This window comes from Schistocerca gregaria, chromosome 3 (genome assembly GCF_023897955.1).
Source record: "Schistocerca gregaria isolate iqSchGreg1 chromosome 3, iqSchGreg1.2, whole genome shotgun sequence".
In the NCBI taxonomy this organism is placed as follows: Eukaryota; Metazoa; Arthropoda; class Insecta; order Orthoptera; family Acrididae; genus Schistocerca; species Schistocerca gregaria.
In genome coordinates this window covers 857586767-857608080 of record NC_064922.1, presented here as the reverse complement: position 1 = coordinate 857608080, position 21314 = coordinate 857586767, and the positions used below count along the sequence as shown (strand labels likewise).

Genomic DNA, 21314 nt, shown 5'->3' with positions numbered 1-21314 from the left:
GCATGTGATGAGTCGTGCCATGGCTGGAACTTTTACAAGACATGATGGGGACATTTCTCAAAGTCGTGGTGGACATGATATGAGTACTGAACAAGACGGTAGTACAGTTATGGCTGCCGTGGGAAATGTCCAGAATGTGCACATTGGATGCCAGTGGTATGAACAGAGAGTTAGGGATGGTCTGTCAGTGAAGAGGACACTGGCCTGTGGAGGCCACATGTGCCAGAGAGAATTTGATCTGATGAAAAGGGATGGCATACATGTGGCTGACGTGAGGTACTAATTTATTTCTCAGTATGAACTTAAATGGGTGCAAGCTGTGCAGTGACCATCCATGGCAGACTGGGGGACATTAGGAAGCAGGAACTCTAAGTAGTGACTCGTTTCAGCTCATGGTTTAAGTTGATGTAGACAGAGATGCTGTCACAGAGTCCAGTGTTGTGTTGAACTCGTGTCAGGAAGAGGCGCCACGATTGTTAGTGATGGTTGGAGGTGAATTGTGCAATTGTAGGTGGCTGAAATGATGTCATGTTGTATTCAGTTCCACTGATGTGTCCTTAATGTGAGATTCAAGAGCATCAGCGACCTGTAGTAGGTGTATGGTAGTCTTAACGTGGAACCAGATGAATGTATTTGATGGGGGCAGTGTTGCCGCATGAAGATCGGAGGAGGAGGAGGGGATTAGTGTTTAACATCCTGTCAACAATGAGGTCATTAGAGATGGAGCACAAACTCGGGTTAGGGTAGGATGGGGAAGGAAATCAGCCATGCCCTTCCAAAGCAACTGTCCCAGAACATGCCTGAAGCAATTTAGCGAAATCATGGAAAACCTAAATCAGGATGGCCATATGCAGGTTTGAAGCATCATCCAGTCCAGTGTCCTAACAACTGTGCCACCTCACTTGGTGTGATGATCAGCAGTGGTCAGCAGTTGTGCTGTGTGACTGTGAGTGAAGGTGTGGCTTACAGAAAGAGGGGCATGCCTGAAGATGCCAGCAAAAAGGTAACCAAGTGGTGAGGTAGGCTGCGGTGTACTGACATGTGAGCTTTGCTGTGTGCCTGGGGGTCAGTGACAATGCAGTTGCTGGGTAGAGTGGGGAATGGGCACATGGGACTGGAACCATGCTTGCTCTCTCACTCTCGCTGTCATGATGGTTGTGTGTCAAGACCATGAGTTGCTTGCATGCCAAGACGAGGGTAGCAGATATGTTATTATTAAGTTGTGGAAGCAATGTGTTTTCTGTACAAAGTGAGTCTGATGATGCATGGCTATCAGCAGAACATTGGTGACTCACCAAGAGCTTGGCAAGTCTTGATGTTTTGTCTTTAACAACAGGTATACCAGATAGGGGTGGAGGTGCCAGAGCAGAAGCTCCTTGGCTGCAGCAGCTTTTGTTAATGTGTAGGTGAAAGTAATGTAAAAAGTCCATCTCCAGGTCTGTTTTTATGATGTGTTTAACAGATAATGTGGAGTATACAAAGTGCTGGGCCATTGCTATTCCTATTCCTATTCATTTGCACTCTGTGAGTTGCTGCTTCATACTCCAACAGGCACTCCTCCTTTGGGTACAAGGAGTAAAGCTCCTTTCTAGCACTTCCCGTGTTTGCACTCTGTGCTGATTGTAACGATTCTGTTTACAGACTTGATGCTAACATGCACCACCACAGATGTTTACCATGGCACACAGGCAGTGAGCAAAGCAACAACAGTATCGCTGCCATCATGGATTATCTTGTATGCCGATCACGTGATCCTCGAGAGTCTGAGGATATTCCTGCATTGTGGTGTACCGAAGTTGTGACGGGCATTCTAGTTGAGAATTCCATTTGCCAGTTGCAGCTTCACTCCAGGCCACTCGCAACAGTTGCCAACAGCATCTGATCTGCTGAAGAACAGCTGATAGGGACCACATCACATTGCTCTGCTACATCACACAAATACCATCAACACTCTCCCTGGGATGTGGTGCTACGGTGTAATTGCACAGACATCATTACATCCCAACCTACATTATGACCTGCATCATGATTCAGAACACAACAAACTATTATGAGTATTTGCAATGTTAAAATTGATCAAGGATGTCAATTTCTGCTATCATTTTCTTGCGTGGAACTTTACTTTTTAGTTGTGTGACTACAATAAATGTTAACTGTCAAGCTAACAGTGGAATCATCAATCACTGTGTACAATGTAGACAACTGTCCAACCTGCATACGTACTCTACTGGCCATTAAAATTGGTACACCATGAAGATGACGCGCTACAGACATGAAATTTAACCGACAGGAAGAAGATTCTGAGATATGAAAATGATTAGCTTTTCAGAGCATTCACACAAGGTTGGCGCCGTTGGCGACACCTACAACATGCTGACATGAGGAAAGTTTCCAACCGATTTCTCATACAGAAACGTCAGTTTACCAATGTTGCCTGGTGAAACATTGTTGTGACGCCTCGTGTAAGGAGGAGAAAGGCGTACCATCACATTTCAGACACGGATTAAGGTCGGATTGTAGCCTATCACGATTGCCATTTATCGTATCGTAACATTGCTGCTTGCGTTGGTTGAGATCCAATGGCTGTTAGCAGAATATGGAATCGGTGGTTTCAGAAAGGTAATACGGAATGCCATGCTGGATCCCAATGGCCTCGTATCACTAGCAGTCGAGATGACAGGTATCTTATCCGCAAGGCTGTAATGGATCGTGCAGCTACGTCTCGATCCCTGAGTCAACAGATGGGGACGTTTGCAAGACAACAACCTTCTGCACGAACAGTTCGACGATATTTGAAGTAGCATGGACTATCAGCTCGGAGATCATGGCTGTGGTTGCCCTTGACACTGCATCACAGACAGGAGCGCCTGACATGGTGTACTCAAAGGTGAACCTGGGTGCACGAATGGCAAAACTTCGTATTTTTGGATGAATCCAGGTTCTGTTTTCAGCATCATGATGGTCGTATCCGTGTTTGGCAAAATTGCGGTGAACGCACATTGGAAGTGGGTATTCGCCATAGCCATACTGGCGTTTCACCCGGCATGATGGTATGGGGTGCCATTGGTTACATGTCTCAGTCACCTCTTGTTCGCCATGACGGCACTTTGAACAGTGGACATTACATTTTCAGATGTATTACGACCCATGGCTCTACCCTTCATTTGATCCCTGCAAAACCCTACATTTCCGCAGGATAATGCACAACCGCATGTTGCAGGTCCTGTACGGGCCTTTCTGGATACAGAAAATGTTCGAGTGCTGCCCTGGCCAGCACATACTCCAGATCTCTCACCAATTGAAAACATCTGGTCAATGGTGGCTGAGCAACTGGCTCATCACAATACAACAGTTACTACTCTTGATGAACTGTGGTATCGTGTTGAAGATGCATGGGCAGCTGTACCTGTATATGCCACATCCAAGCTCTGTTTGACTCAGTGCTCAGGCGTATCAAGGCTGTTATTACAGCCAGAGGTGGTTGTTCTGGGTACAGATTTCTCAGGATCTATGAACCCACATTGCGTGAAAAGTAATCACATGTCAGTTCTAGTATAATATATTTGTCCAATGAATAACCGTTTATCATCTGCATTTCTTCTTGGTGTAGCAATTTTAATGGCCAGTAGTGTATAAGAATGGCCACATAATGTGATGAGATGATGACAGTTGCAGGGTCCACGTCATGGATCTGTGTACTGTAATTGATCAGCAGGTAGCCTAGTGCAGCTACAATGCCAGAGGTTCACACTTTGTTGATGAGCTGTCGATTGGTATAAGGTTCATGTCAAAACTTACATACATCTGCCAAAAGTTGGTTCATCTGAGAGGTTGAGGCAGGCAGCGCAGCAGAAAATGCAGTTCTCAGAAATGCACAACATGTGATCGATTGTGAGAGCATGCTTGGAGTGGTTTAAAATATAGTCACCATGTACAGCACGGAGATGTCCCATTCAGTGCATAGAAGTTCAGGAAAAGTTCCACCTGATGGGTAGGCAGGCACTGTTGTGAAGCTGTAAGAAAATCCTTTTGGAACTCCAATAACAAAATTTGTCAAATTGTTGCCCCAGTTATCGAGACTGTTGAGTAATCACACGACAGTCAGATGCAGTGTCATCAAACTGCTCCCGCTTGGTCATGACAGCAGGCTGCGCATGACTGCCTGGTGAAAAGTCATTTGTTTTGACTGGGTGGAGGCCACTGTGCCAAGTGGTGTCAGTGATGCTAAAGTTCAAATGCCTGTGGTGCATGGGGACGAAGATTGTTGCCAATGGTATGAATATATTGTAAGTGCCTGGTGAAATGTTCTTGATGTAATTGTCTGTCAAGTGTATTGAACAGTGGCGAATGAACACAAATCTGAGCAAATGGAATGTTGCCATTCAAACATTGCTTAATGTTTCAGAAAGGTGGGAACAGCAATGAGGTCTCACAATAAATTGTTTATTGCTTTTGATTGTTCAGGACTAGAGTTATAACTCAAACCACAGTAATGAAGGATGTCACCTGCACAGTCGACGACTATGCAGTCAAAAACTCGGTTGAGAAACACTGCACTATGCAGAACGGAAATCATTGGTGTGGGCATGAGGATTTTGGCACACGACAGTTAAGTGAATGATGCATTGTCCTAGTGTAGTAACTATATCATTGTGAAAATTAACTTCTATGAAGCCATCGCAAACTGTTTTCTTTCTTTGTGTGTGAGTAATGTTTCCTGAAGGTTTGGCCGTACCTTTTTGTAACACCTTGTATATATATTGGCCTTTACAAATGTCTGCTTGTGTCTGTGTATGTGCAGATGGATATGTGTGTGTGTGCGAAATATACACCACATAAATGAAGTCAATAACATCATTGTCTACTTCATCAGCCACTCCTGTACCCTCAGTCCTTTGTTAGATTATGAGTCACTGAAAAGTTCAGTCCATCAAATCCAGACTAACACGATTACATCACAACCTGAATTCCAACTCCATCTGGGTCCTGGGAGAGACAAGCACATTTTCTGTGATGTCCTTTCTATCCCCACGCACACGGATGTCTCCAAAGACTGCATCCATCCCTACCTCACCGCCACCTTCAGCACACCAATTTTCAATCACCTTCATGGCCTGGCACACTCCAGCATCTGCAAGTCCACTGGCATCACCCAGGAACATTTCGTTTGGCTTGGTGTCCAATGGGACTGTTGCACTTGGGCCTGTGCCTGCATCGCATGCCTGTGTGCTAAAGTGGATCATCATGCACAGGCATTCATTGCCCCTTTTCCCCTGTCAAGCACCAGTTCTCCCATGTTCGAATCAACATTCTTGAACCCCTGCCATCCTCAGACGACTGCCATTATCTTCTCACAATGACAGATTCGTTTACAGACTGGCCGGAAGCCATCCCCATTCTGGACTTTTCAGTTGAAGCCATTGCCATGCTGTTCATCTATGCCTCAGTTTCGCACTTTGGCTGTCTCTGCCGCATAACATCAGATAGTAGGTGCAAATTCATTTCCTGTTCATTCAAAACCCTGTCTTAGACTTGTGGCACCCTTGTTCATTTTACCACCACCTACCACTGTGCAGCCAATGGCATGGCGGAACGTTTCCATCGTACTTTAAAATCTGTCCTTACCTGCTGCAGCACAAAATTGTGTGCTGCCTTGCCACTAGTCCTGTTAGGTTTGTGGATGACCTAAAAGGTTGACTTGGAAAACGTCCTTCTCTCACACAGGCAGCTCATAACCCAACCACGCCACTTTATTGAGCTGCACTGTCTCCCTGTCCCAGCTTATGTCCACCAGCTTCAAGACTATATGGCTTGGCTCTGTCCAACATCACCATGGTGTGACAGTGAGTGCAAGACTCTTGTGCACCATGACCTGATGTTGTGCACTCAGATTATGTTATGCATCGATGACTGCCAGCCCCCACTCCAACCACAATACTTGGGTCCTCACATCGTTTTACAACATAATGACAAAACATGTCATGTGCATCTCCATGGTGCCCCTTTAGTTGTATCCATCAACAGTTTAAAGCCTGCTTTCATGCTCATCCTTGACAATACCAGTTCGCCACTGAAAGTCAAGGACTCTCTGCCTACTACCAACACCACTGATGCCACCAGTGCAATCATCAATGCCACCACCAATGTTACCCTGGATACAACCCCCACCAGTGCCGCTGAAGCAAGTGCCGGCACATGGGATCCAGACACAGCCACCTCACTCCCCTTCATTTCCCTCTCTGCTTCCATTCCTCAACATGTGGAGCCAACTTCAAACCACACGGTGCCTGACACTTGACATGATGCCTCGATGCCGCCACCACATATACTAGCAGGCGAAATTCCTCCAGCATCCCAGAGTCAACGTCGTACAATTGCTCCTGCGCCAGCACCTCACTAGAGCGTCTGGCAAAAGGTAGCAGCAACATTCATTGGTACATGCATACTCTGGCACGCACTGAGACACACATGGCGTGCATTGCAGACAAACAAAAATTTCACGAAGCGAAATGTGTGAGGAGGGCTATGCGAGAGGTGTTCAATGAATTCAAAAGTAAAGTTCTATGTACTGACTTGGCAGAAAATCCTAAGAAATTTTGGTCTTATGTCAAAGTGGTAGGTGGACCAAAACAAAAAGTCCAGACACTCTGTGACCAAAATGGTACTGAAACAGAGGATGACAGACTAAAGGCTGAAATACTAAATGTCTTTTTCCAAAGCTGTTTCACAGAGGTAGACTGCACTGTAGTTCCTTCTCTAGATTGTTACACAGATGACAAAATGGTAGATATTGAAATAGATGACAGAGGGATAGAAAAACAATTAAAATCGTTCAAAAGAGGAAAGGCTGCTGGACCTGGTGGGATACCAGTTCGATTTTACACAGAGTAGCGAAGGAACTTGCCCCCCGTCTTGCAGCGGTGCACCGTAGGTCTCTAGAAGAGCGTAGCATTCCAAAACATTGGAAAAGGTCACAGGTCATCCCCATTTTCAAGAAGGGACGTCGAACAGATGTGCACAACTATAGACCTATATCTCTAATGTCGATCAGTTGTAGAATTTTGGAACATGTATTATGTTCGAGTATAATGACTTTTCTGGAGACTAGAAATCTATTCTGCCGGCCGCGGTGGTCTCGCGGTTGTAGGTGTGCAGTCCGGAACCGTGCGACTGCTACGGTCGCAGGTTCGAATCCTGCCTCGGGCATGGATGTGTGTGATGTCCTTAGGTTAGTTAGGTTTAAGTAGTTCTAAGTTCTAGGGGACTAATGACCACAGCAGTTGAGTCCCATAGTGCTCAGAACCATTGGAACCATTTTTGAAATCTACTCTGTAGGCATCAGCATGGGTTTCAAAAAAGACGATCATGTGATGCCCAGCTCGCGTTATTCGTCCACGAGGGCCATAGAGACGGGTTCCCAGGTAGATGCCGTGTTTCTTGACTTCCGCAAGGCATTTGATACAGTTTCCGACAATCGTTTAATGAACAAAGTAAGAGCATATGGACTATCAGGGCAATTGTGTGATTGAATTGAAGAGTTCCTAGATAACAGAACGCAGCATATCATTCTCAATGGAGAGAAGTCTTCCGAAGTAAGAGTGATTTCAGGTGTGCCACAGGAGAGTGTCATAGGACCATTGCTATTCACAATATACATAAATGACCTTGTGAATAACATTGGAAGTTCACTGAGGCTTTTTGCGGATGATGCTGTATATATCGAGAGGTTGTAACAATGGAAAATTGTAATGAAATGGACGAGGCTCTGCAATCAATTGATGCATGGTGCAGGGAATGGCAATTGAATCTCAATGTAGACAGGTGCAATGTGCTGCGAATACATAAAAAGAAATATCCTTTATCATTTAGCTACAATATAGCAGGTCAGCAACTGGAAACAGTTAATTCCATAAATTATTTGGGAGTAGGCATTAGGAGCGATTTAAAGTGGAATGACAATATAAAATTAATTGTCGGTAAAGCAGATGTCAAACTGACATTCATTGGAAGAATCCTAAGCAAATGCAGTTTGTAAACAAAGGGAATACGTTACAGTACACTTGTTCGCCCACTGCTTGAATACTGCTCACTCAGTGTGGGATCAGTACCAGATAGGGTTGATAGAAGAGACAGAGAAGATCCAATGGAGAGCAGTACGCTTTGTTACAGGATCATTTAGTAAATGTGACAACATTACAGAGATGATAGATAAACTCCAGTGGAAGACTCTGCAAGAGAGATGCTCAGTGGCTTGGTACGGGCTTTTGAAGTTTCAAGAACTTACCTTCACCAAGGAGTCAAGCAGTATATTGCTCCCTCCTAGGTGTATCTCGCAAAGAGACCATGAGGGTAAAATCAGAGAGATTAGAGCCCACATAGAGGCATACCGACAATCTTTCTTTCCATGAACAGTACAAGAAGGGGAACCAATAGAGGTACTCAAGGTACCCTCCGCTACACACCATCAGGTGGCTTGCGGAGTATGCATGTAGATGTAGATACATAGTGTGTAGCCATACATGCACTGCCTCCCTGAATGCCCATCCCCAGCCCGCGCTAAGTGAGACTGAGGTGCATTGCGCCTCTTTGTGCTGCCTGATGCCTCCTCTGAGCCCATTGTTCTACAATGCAGCACCTGGTTTCTCCATCTGCAGTCCTACTGTAACTGAACCCACCAAGTCCACGTGTGATTGATTCACCTTTTCATTTTAAATGTCCAAATTGTGTTTAATCAAAGCGTTATTTAACATTACATAGCAGGGAAAGGAATGCTTTTTAATTATGAATGTGACAATATTTAGCCATACTAATTAAAACGGAATTAAAAATGTGAAGAATAATTTTTATATCTTATCAGAAGTGGAAATGTGGCTACAGCCACGCTACAGAGAGTGAACCCAGTTGGCGGTCGAGTTTACGACACCACACACTTGTACAACTATCCTCTGGAACTGCCTCACAAAAAAAGAACTTTAGTCTCTCTCACATTGCCTGCATGCCACTACTCAGAAAAATACAACTTTTAGTTCATATAGCAGAGCATGCCACTTCTCAGAAAAATACAACTTTTAGTTCATATAGCAGAGCATTTTCATTAAAACTGCATAACATTACACTGTTTTTACTAACACTAACAACAATCTCTAACACAAATTTTGACACCTGTAACCTAACAAAATACTATTATTAGCAAGGCACCTATTCACAATTTAAACTTCACTCCAAAGCGTGGTGTTGATAATGAGGTTTGATTTTCAGGACTGGTACACCACACAAGTTATTACACACACAACACTTTATATGGTCTACCTGGATTTGGTCTTATCTGCACCCCTGTAGAAAGCAGCTTGCACCTGTGTAGCTCTATCTTATGACAGATCCACTGAAAGAAAATTATAGCTATAAAGATTAGTCACCAGCTCTGATGGAGCAATTTAAATATTTTCTTTCAGATTATGTTTCTGTATGTGACATAAATAAATTTACGTCATAACTTTTGTGACAATTTTACGTGGAAACCATATGGAAACGGACTGAGACGTTCTTACATTGCTTAATGGCTGCCATCTTTACTTTGAATAATTACATAAAATTAATATTCTCCTAAAGCAAATTTAAAGGTAAGAAATCTCATAAAATTGAACTTTACAATGAAATAGCAAAGCGACCTCACTTTTTGTCTCTTCAAAATGAAAGTCAACAGTTATTCTTGGAAATTACTTTTATACAACACTCAATGATTGTCATAACAAGAAAATTAATTAACTATGCTCTTAGACTATAGAATGACACAAAAGTTACATTTGACAAAATGGGCAGGGAACTTTGGATCAGTGTATGGCTTTGAGACAATGATTCTAACAAATACTTTTAACAAAACTATATTTAAACTTTTGTGAACTATGGGGTTGACTGTGACATCCTAATACACTGCTAAATATGGTTAATACAAAACTGTCTTGTTGGTTGTAGTCATACCAGTGTTGAAGTTGTTGCTTGTGGAATACAAATTTGGATAGGCTCTTCACATCTCAAGTGATGGGATTAATTTGTGATTACCACGCACATATGATAGCCATGTTAACTTGCTGTATCATCGATCCACATGCCATCATATAAAACAAGTTGGGTATTCTTGCTTTCCAACAACACAAAATAAACTGGAGACGACTTTAGGAACTATAAGCCACTGCCACATCAAATATCAAGCAGTTTCACAACGAATTTTTTACTGTTTAAGCCTAGCATCACCAGGCATGGAATGCCATGATATGTACACTGCCAAGGATCAACTGCAACTGCTCCTGGTTTTCCGATCTTTCCCTTCCTTGTGTCACTTGCATCCAGGTCATCCAAGAGACAGAGTCGAAAACTCATTGAGGATTCCCTAGCTTTACGATTTCAATTTTTTAAAATGAATTACATGTCCTGATGCCCTTAAAATGCTACGGTCAGTACATTTACAAATTACATTCATGTCCGTCTCAATAGCTCAGTGGTCAGAGTGGCAGAATGTCGTGCAAAGGGGCCAGGGTTTGATTCCCGGGTGACTTGGAGATTTTCTCTGCTCAGCGATTGGGTGTTGTCTTCGCCATCGTATCATCCCCATCTACACTCAAGTCGCTCAAGTGGCGTCACCTAAACAAACTTGCACCAGGTGACTGGTCTACCCGACAGGAGGCCCTCACCACAAGACATTTCATTTCAATTACATTAATTTCTGTATTGTATTTTCCATAAAATTATTAATGCTTTCACAACTACACTCTACTTCCTACTACCATTTAACACAGAAATAACACTTTTATATCTTGCATAGTTACAGAGGTTTTCTTAACACTAATCCTTAGTATAAGATCGATAATTTTACTGGAACAGTTTTCATTCGTCATTTCAATTTGAATTTAACTGTATTATCACACTAACCACCTCACCAGGTGTGCCTCTATGCTGCCATCGTATGCTGGTATGCTACCATCATTACCAAGGGCGTACCCAGGAGGTCATACTAGCATACTAGTCTCAGGAAACAAGGACTCGTGAGACAGCATACAGCACTTCTTACTAAATAAAACAGTAAATCAGTGAAAAACTGCTTTTAATAAACATTTTAAATACAAGAATTCACTTGTACAATCCGAGAAAACATGCAGCATTTCTTATTAAATAAAACAGTAAACTAGCAAAAAACTGCGAATATCTTCTTGCCCTCGCTGGAACTGCACCACCCCAGCCGCTGGCAGCAGCCAGGTATTTTCTCTCAATACACACTGCACTGCCATGCACCATTGTTAACACAGTGGCTGACAATGTGTTGGCCATCAACAAGGTGGATGTCGGTTCACCTGTCATCTATCCATGCCACCGCCACTCACTGATGTGGTACCCAGACTAGCGTTTGACTAACCACAGCTGCATTCGATGTTGTTACCCCGACTTCCTCCTCTTGCAGGGGGGTGGGGGCATGAAGCAGTGTGGTGCCTCCCTAAATTCTAAAATTTTGCGAATCCCACAGTCTACCCTACCAGACGGCTCTCACCTTGCTGTCACACTTAAACTATCTCCAAAGTACCTGTGCCGTAGTTGACACCTGTCGACTGAACCGTCTTGCCTCCAATGTAATCTGCCTACCATTGCTTTGCCAGAAATTTCTGTCCATGTCTGATACAAGAGTGCACCAGTGATGAATGGCCATGCAATAACTGCACAAGTGCTCCTTCTTTCATTGTGAACCGTTGCTACGATTTGTGAAACAGCGATTTTGATTTTGATTTTGATCAGCACTTCAATGAGGACCTGAGAACAGTTGCATTGTGACTATTCGCGGACAAATCAGGTGAGTTGTCCTTGTACATTGCTTTCGGCAGATTGCTTGTGAGTGCCTAAGCATCCCAAGCAGTTCCGCGACTTACAGCTGACCTGCCGTTTTCCCTTTAGCTTTGAAGAGCCTTCTACTGATTTCCAGAGGCCATAAATTCCAAATGCAGTGAAACACACAAATACCGTCTATGCTGTACTGTTATGTGCCAACGCTATGCACCCACGTCAACCTTCCTGTTCTGTTATCACACAGCTTAGTATCTTCCTTCATGTGCGACCGTGCCTCACCTCAGTGGTTCTTTACTGCGATCTCTGTCAGAAACGAACTTTTAGTGTTTATGTTGAGCTTTTGAACTTTGCGTAAATTTTAGAGAAGACTCCCCCCTACAAACTTTTAACATATTTCTTTCTGTACTGGCACTGTTAAACTGTGAACATTCGCTGTGCATGTCACAACTTAACTGAATGCTGCAACTTAACTGTGGGCAGATCGCAGGTTCTCCTAAATGTAGTAGTATCTTCCTTGGTAAATAGTTTGTATTGGCGAAAATTTGCTGCCTTGCTTTCTTGTTGCTTCACTGTAACAGGTGTTTCACATAAATTCCCGCCCCCTCCTTCTTTTCTCCTTAATCTCCCTGGTCCAACTGTTGTGATAAATGTTGTGCAAAAAATATTTTCAGCGCTACCAGAGTATTTTGGAAGCGTCTTCTTGTGACACACTTTGGTCTCAATCTCAATCTCTTTATTCATCCGTTAAAAATATACATTGTATGGATGTAGTCAATTACAATATAGTTTCTGATATTTTGTGTGTTGCAAAAACTTGCATAATAAATCCAAATATTTTACATCACTTTATATAAATGGTCCTCACCATTGTCAATGGTTCATAGAACAGGAGTTGCACTGTCCATATCAATGTAACATTTTTACACTATGCCCCACATTAAGCTGTTACATTATGATTTCATAAGTTTCTAAAAAGGTTAAAAAACATTGTGGATTTTTTACAATGTACTGTGATACACTAGTATCTATGGCTATACTGCTCAGAATTACAGCAACTGTTCATGACTAGAAACAATAGAGAAAATATTATATTATGGTAAAAGTCATCTTTTCATATTCACATACCCCACCCACACATATTTTATCATCACCAGACAAAGATAAATTTCATACGCTTCCAAAGGGTATGGAACAAAAGCAGTAAGAAACGACGATCGTAAATAGGTTAAACACAAGACTACCGACCAAGATCGATAAACCTGCTACGTGATTTATAGTTACCTGAGGAAATTCATCGTGTTAAAGCGAAATAAAAAGAGGAAAAGATGTGCATGTAAACTTGATTAATTAATTTATGTATGTACCATGAAAGATGCCCCTGCACATTTAAGAAAATCATCTCACATTGGAGGAAGCCCTACAAATGGTGGTGGTGCACATCGTCTAATAAATACAACAATAGATAGGCTACACCAGAAATGAAACATTTCTCAACTGTTAGAAGTCTTTTAAAAATTCCACACTGTTCGTCATCGCGGGGCTAGGGCATAGGGCGGTCTCTCCGTAACACATATAATTATGAGGCAAGTATTATTTATGAATAAATTATTTACATTTTTAGTTTTTACTTCCAATGCCGGGCATGTATCGGAAATGAAAAATAAGATATAATTAGTCCGTATTTCGGTTGTTAGATTTCGGTTGTTGTTTTATGTTTTATTTCCGATGAGTACCGGAAATAAAACATAAAAGTCGAAACGATAGGTCAACGGGCTTTCATTAATAAAATATGCATATCTTTTACTCTCTCTATGTGCCACACAAGAAGGTTAAAATTCTGACCTCCTTGTCGCCACATGAAGCCTTTATGGATTCGCTAAAAAAAGGAAGTGCTTCATTTCTAGAACCTCTATTGCTCTACTCCTCGAACGACGTGTCCCACAAACATCTGCAGTCTTTAAATTTCTCCACTAAAGTTTAACCTGCCTCGCCCCCTGTCATGTATGTTACAACAGCATTTAATCTCGCGCGCAAAGACAAAAGACGAATTTCCGTCGGACGATTGGCACGACAGTGTTTGACACGACATTATTTGGTTTTGGGCGGTCGGCTGTCGAGTGGTCCTAACCGACTGACAACCTGATGGTGCGCGCGTAGGTCCCTTACACAAAAATCCAATTGTTACGTTGTGTCCGATGTTACACAGTACCCTACCTGCTTGTAGACTTCCTTCGTGTTGCGCACACAAAAATAGCTGAAATTCGTATCTCCCGCCTCAGCTCGGTCGACTCATAAGCCTGGAACTGTAGTTGCACGTTGTAAACTAGAACCAAGTGAGAAGATTCAAACTTCGAAGCCCCATCATTGAAATTCTATATCACTTTTCGTAAATGCTGGACTCATTCTTCAAAAGGCTTTCTTCATCCTTGTCCAATCCAAAGCAGTGTTTCGTACCTAACGATATAGCGGTCCAAGCTATGTTAAGCGATCAAACCTCTCGGTAGAATAAAGATTTTTTTTTTTTGTACGGAGGTGGGGGGGAAATACTGAGGAAATAAATAATACTTATAAGAGCTTTTTCAATACTTTACCAGGATTGGAGATCGTGTCTCATCCGTATTATGTATTTGTGGTAAGTAACGATGTAATGCTATTTGATGCAAAATTCACCAAAATTGTCTATGTCTGCGGAGGCGTAATTGTGCAGGGAATTACATTTCTGGGGGCCGCTTTCGACTAGTTATAGGCACATATCTTCTATACAACAATACCTGAGATTTGCGAGAACTTGTGATAATGACTTTTAGTCATTTCGAATACTAAATCACAATTCTAAATGACGCGACGATACCAGTATCAAAAGAGCCAATCAGCCAACATTGCAAGGGAAAGATGCACATTTAGGTATTACCAACTGCTTAATGCCGATCTTCAGTTGTTTCAGGTTCTGAATCAACTAGCAGCCGCATAGGCGGTTTAAGATGTTGAGGGTTGCAGTTAAATTTGTATATCGAGGACCGCCAAGGGTAGGACTAGCATTATAATAAAAATAACTTTCATCACAGAGTTCCTTTCTAAGTACCCTGCAAATTTTTCTTTACGGGTACCGTAAAATGCCGGCAGAATGCAGTTGATTCTTAAATTGACCTATTTATGTAGATTTTCCATAGGTCGTTTTAAATTTGTTTGCTAATAAACAATTTAATTACAAGCCCTTAAAAACTGTACACTTTTTTGAATGTAAGAAAGTACAGTGGTTGTCAATGTCAACATAACCTTGCGGAAGCTAGGAGCCGAAATAGGACCCACTACATATTGCGATTACCTTCCAGGTGCTCCGTTGCAACACCGCCAAACTCCACATATCGTCGAGGAATCTTCAGTCCACTGGTTTCGAAAATACTCGAGGAAGAGGGTAAGACACGCAGTACTATTATGTGCTGAAATGATAGTTGTCACTGTGGAAGTTTTGTAGCTGTATGTGACACTTTTCTCTGTAGACTCAGGAATAGAGAATACCATATAGGCCTATATTTGAAGTGGTATTTTCACAAGACTTTCTCGTATTGTTTTATTATATTGGTGTAATATTGTGACTCGAGTACACAACTTTTAACATTCATTATTCTGCATATCTCAGCTGTTCTGCTACTGTTCTGTTTAAATGTGCTTAGTACATGCATTCTCTTACAACAACTTTCTTCTGCAACTCGTTTTGAAAGTGCTATACAGTATTATTATCAATCAAACTTTTCTTGTTCAGTAATGGAGACTTTACTAGGAGAGATGGTGCAAATTACACTCCGCTTATAGAATGCCTTGGGGAGATGAGCAGTATGGCTGAAACAAGTCTTGTCTTCCTCATAGAATGCTGGTATTACTTACTTAGTGTTTTGCACTGAGCATCAGCATAAAATTTAAAGTGATCCATGTATCTAACAAACTGTAGGTAGCACTTGCAATGGCCTGAACATGTTTCATCAATCATTTCAATATAGACACTAAAAAATGACATTCAGTGTTTAATGAATCCGGCAAAGCTACATACAGTATTACTGTTATGTCAAGTCCTGACATTAAATACAAGTAGGAGAGAGTGTGATATTTGCAATGTTTGTGTTAGCTGTATGCTATTGTTTTTCAAAAAGTAATTGGTTCAGACTCATTTCACTAGTTGCGTAAGAAATTTTCCAATCACTTTCGATGTTCTTATTGTTAAAACTTGAGATTTTTGTCCTAATGAAAGCAACACTAAATTAGTCAAGGGTTTTATTTTTTAAGAATTGTGCAGTATTGCTCCCCCAACCCACTACCTCCACCCCTATACCACTTTCTTTCGTTTTTATTAGTTGGTGTGTGTGGGGGGGGGGGGGGGGGGGGGAAGAACCATGAGCAGTGTAATGTGTTGTTGAAAGTTGAACACCTGTGAGATTTTCTTCTTAATATCTGGCAAGTAATATTAAAAAATGCATTATTTTCAGCATTCACAAGTTTATCACTTAGAGCTACAGTTTGGACACAGAGGAACTGTGGCTTATTCACAAACAAGGAGCTCACAGAACAGTCATATGAACTCTAAGTCTGTTTGGGATATAAAATGTTAGGTGTATAGAAGAAGACGATACTGTCATCCTGCTTTGACCAGTGACCTCACCTCTTATTCTTGTTGAGGGCCCTTATTTCCTCACTGTGATCTGATATTTTGAATTTAATTAGTCTAAAAGTATCTTGTATGAGGGGCAGCCACAGCTGTAAGTAGACATCTTGAATAAATAATTATTCAAGAAAGTATTAATAACAAGAATGTTTTCATCCAAACTGTCCATATATCCATAGAGATTCCAATACTTTACTAGTTAAAATATGTGTAATTGGAGTCCGTCACTGGTCATAACTGACAGATTGTATCTTACTTTTCAGTATGCCTATAATTTCTGCATTGCTGTACAAATTAATGACAACAGACATGTAGGTATAATTGTGAGAGTCATGTCAGTCTTGTCTTTTGTGTGTGAATGCAGACATGAAGTATTCCTCCTACATGTGAAGTAAGAATAAAATAACTGAAAGACCAGTTTGTAGCGTTTGCCCTATACAAATGTGGGGGCTGAATGATCTCAAGAGTGTTACTTTAGATCAGGAGTAGTAAGTGAAGTTTACGACCTTTATGCTATGATTATGATGCTTTCCTAACTTATTATTTACGATGTGGACTGTACTTTGTACATTATGTAAATCCTAAGAAAGAATGATACACATGTGTGTCAGAAGATAGTTCCGTTGTACATTATCCACTGTGATGTAGTGTTCCTCATGATTTACTTTATTTCTTAGGAGGGTATTCCTTTTCTAGAATCTGACAGCATGTAATTTCTTCTTCTGTCCTGGTTCTTTTCGTGTCTTTAATATCCCCTCCAGCAGACATTACAATGGAGGCAGACGAGCTGGCCTGGATAACACTGTGGAATAGTGCGGAAAGTTGCAGTGGAGGGCACATGCTGTGCATAGTATTAGCAGACCCACTGATGAAGATGTTTACCTATGGAAGGCCATAAGCTGTGCAGGCAAGGGCTTACACTGGGTGCAATTGCTAAGGACCTTTCCTTGCGAATCATGTCACGTGTTGTAGCCAAGGACTTGGTTGACAGCTGCCTGAGCGAGCCACATGCTGAGTTATCCCTGTGCACATGTCTGCAAAGGTCCAGACCTACTGCTTGCCATAGATTGACTCGCACAGTGAGTTTTTGTTTCCTCTCATGGGGTTTTGTTCCCCAATCATTATCGAGCCACCATACGCCAGTGAAGTGCCTGCCCTGACGGTGTAGTGTAGCAGCATTCTCTCACCATTGTCGTCCTGTCCCGTCTCTTCTGTTTTTCCTACAGTGATAGCTTTCTGTAGACAGGTTTTTAGCAGATGAGGCAGATGGTGCCCAGTCCAGTTCTTGCCTTTTACTAATATGCTTCAGGGGAGGTCTTATTCTCTTTATTGTTTCAAACAATTAATTCTTCCTTACTGTGTTCATCAATATCATTTTCTCCAGTCACACCCACTGCTGTATTTCAAAGTTTATGAAATATTTCTCCTCTTTCTTTCATAATGTTAATATTTCTGAGCCATTTGATACACATTCCAAATGAAGCCCTTTGGACATATCCTTTATTTTTACCTTGGTTCCTTTTCTTGTTGTCAGTAATCTTTGCATTTGTCTAACTTTTAGTTGTTTGTTTGTTGACCATTTAACATAACAGTGTAAGACATGTCAAATAAACTGCTGAGATTATTACACATATATGAATTTGTGTGGACAGAAGGAAACTTGTGTCAGATTGGAAATGAAAGGAGCAGGGAATGACTGTTTGAGAAAACCATGAAATATTGATGTCTGGGGGGCCAGATGGGTGTTTGAAAACTACTACTCCCAAATGGGAGTCAACTGCTGTGCCACCTCACTCAGTATTTTATTTGTGCAAGGAACCACAAATGTCACATATTTGTAGACTAAAAGTAACGTACATAATGTGTTAAGAACAGTAAGAAATTACTTTGCTAATACATTAAAACTTTGTTGCATTTCACTACAATACATATACACATGATCTCCAGACAACACTATTTCATTAACAACACTTAATTCTTTTCCTTATACCTGACTCACTTATAAAATTAGTGCACATGCAATTGCATATGGAATGGAGGAAACTAAAATACACTTAGAAATTTGATGAGTGATTCATATTTCTAATGTAACAAATTATTAATTAGAACTGGTTTTTAATTGTGCACTAAAATCTATTTTCCTCTATGATCTCACTGCATCAAGTATGATACCTTGTGAGATGGTGCAGTGATAAGATAGTGGACTCGCATTTGGGAGGATGACAGCTCATTTGGAATGGATCAGGCAGTTAACTATGTCATACAACCCCACTTCGAGCTTGTGCTTTGTCTCTAATAAATTCATCGTCAATAGGAATTCAACCCTTAGCCTTACTTTGATCATTCCTTCAAGTATGACGTCCATGTGGGTTCACACACCTTTGTGTAAGAGTTCTTTTTTCTTGCTCTCCAAAAGAGAACACAGTTTGCAAGTATGATAGCTGTTGTAGACAGTAATTGTGTGTACATCTCCAGTTTTAGATTTTATTGTCGTCATACATTTGTACACATATAATGAAGGTACTGCAAACTAACTTTCTGAAGCTAGTATTTGCAATGTTTGTTTTTAGAACTGTGATACCTGATTCAGATAACTGTCTCCTGTTTTGTAAAATTGCCATTTAAATTACCCCAAAATACTGCTCTGTAAGCTGAAGAGGAAGTACACAGAATACACTATTGTAGTACCTTGTATGGTGCAAATTTTTAAATGGTTCTCAGAGCAGAATTTGCTGAATTGAGTAAACAGTTCAGTAGTTTGTTATTTCTAACTCTTAGTCCCCCCCCCCCCCCCCCCCCCCCGCTCTGCCCCACCCTCCCTACCCAAAACCAGATTGAGATCTTCATTTTGATTTATTTTTCAAAATTATGTATGATTTATTTACACTACAGTAGTGGCAACCTATTGGCATTAAACTATGAATGTAGAATGTGTCAATGTAAGACCTCAATCAGTAATATTTGCATACAAAGATGGCTTTACGTCAATTTGTATACAAGATAGGAGCATCCCAGCACATCATGCTCCGAAATATGGCATACAAAATAATCAGACGTACTCTGGGCAACATTAGGAGTAATTCTAGCTGCAGATCCTTCCACCAACAGCACCAAGATAAAGATAAATTTCAATTACAAAGGCTTTTCTCAAAGCCAGGTCTCATAGTACTCCTGAAGTTCTTCACTAAGCCTGTTTAATGTAACACCTGATCAAATTGCACATCAACTACAGTTTAATGGGAAAATTGTAACAACTGTGGAGAGGAAGCTTCAAAGAAATATTGATGAGGAAGACCACTTTGATAATCTCTGAACTGTGGAAGAACTGGAAGCACAATAAAGCTGCAGACCTACATAATCCAATACCAGAGCAAATTAAAATGTTTGAGCTAGTAACAAAGCAATGAATCTAAATTTAATGGACACCTGCGTTTCAAAATTACAGATCCCTTAGATCTGGTGCAAAGCGTGGAAAGGATCAAACTGATCATAAAAGCTTCTGACCACTTTCTCTTCTTTGCCAACTGTACAAAGTCCTGGAAGGTCTGATCCTCAATCACATCACACAACATGTCGATAAAAACTTTATAAATTAGCAGTTGGGTTTCTGCCCAGAAAGATGTGGTCAAATCGTTAATCTGACTCAATATATAGAATATGGATACGAATGAGGACAGGCCACAGAATGGCATTCATAGATCTGTCAGCAGCAAGAAACTGATTAGAAGGGTATAGTCAGTTACGAAAGACTACCGCTTAACACAGGTCATCCAGTGTTCACAGCAAAACAGGTTTTTTGTCAGTCTGCATAATAGGAAGAGGCAACAGAGGACATTGAAGAATGATCTCCCTCAAGGTAGCGTACTGGCACCCTTGCTGTACAGCACCTGTGCTAAAGACCATTAATCAATCCTAGAACAAGAGAATTTATTTATACAGATGACACAGGAACTGCAGCTCAAGGCAAAATCTTTGAGGAAGAGGAGAGGAAGCTGACAGCAGCCCTTTAGGATTTCGGCATGTATTACAATGATAACCACCTGAGGCCAAATCCCAGAAAGATGAAAGTCTGTGCCTTTCATTTGAGATACTGGGAAGCCAGGAGGAAGTTAAGTATTATTTGGAGAGGGCAACAACATGCCACTAAGATGGTACAAAATACCTGGGAGTAAAGGACTGTAGTCTCGCATTTAAAGACCATTGTCAAGAAACAAGGCTGAAAGTATCTGCTCAGAACATCATCATACGTAAACTTAACAGCACCACCTGGGAATCACAGCCTATCATGCTCCATACATTCTCCCTGGCACTATGCTTGTCTGCAGCAGAATATGCAGCACCAGTCTGGCGAAATTCCAACGTGCTAAACAGATGGACACAGCATTGAATGAGACTTGACACATCGTGACTGGCTGTTTATGACCAACTCCTGTCATCAAAATCTATCAAGTTATGGGTGTAGCACCACCTGACATCTGCAAACGAACAGCCCCAGAAATTGAGAAAAAGGAGGAGGAGTGTGACCCCAGGCATCCCCTGTTCAGACATGAAGCACAAAGACCAAGACTAAGGTCAAGAAGGAGCTTCATGCACACATCAGCAATTCCATCGGCACCTGGAACCCATAGAACAGAGCTGTGGCAAGATTCACTAACTTAAAGGGATAGGAAGAACATCAAAGAGAATCCTGCCATGGGCCTTTCATCTGCCATATGTGATATGGAAGGCTCTTAACCAACTGAGGACAAGTGTCAAGTACAAGGTGAACCTCAGGAAGGGGGGCTAGATGTCTGAGGAGGAATTATCTGAGTGTGGCGACCTACAGGGC

At 41.5% G+C, this 21314-nt stretch overlaps 1 protein-coding gene across 2 annotated transcripts in view; it reads left to right on the top strand.

Annotated features, from left to right (window-relative positions):
• The first annotated feature begins 14710 nt into the window (after nt 1–14710).
• LOC126354848 (MICOS complex subunit Mic60) overlaps nt 14711–21314 on the top strand; it is a 62283-nt gene continuing 55679 nt past the window's right edge. The window contains exons 1-2 of one of the 2 annotated variants that reach the window (XM_050004834.1): nt 14711–14855; nt 15162–15244. In XM_050004834.1, the coding sequence (XP_049860791.1) occupies nt 14811–14855; nt 15162–15244 (128 nt within the window). In that variant the 5' untranslated portion in view covers nt 14711–14810. The remainder of the gene's footprint in view (nt 14856–15161; nt 15245–21314) is intronic. The other variant, XM_050004833.1, reaches the window with a different exon arrangement.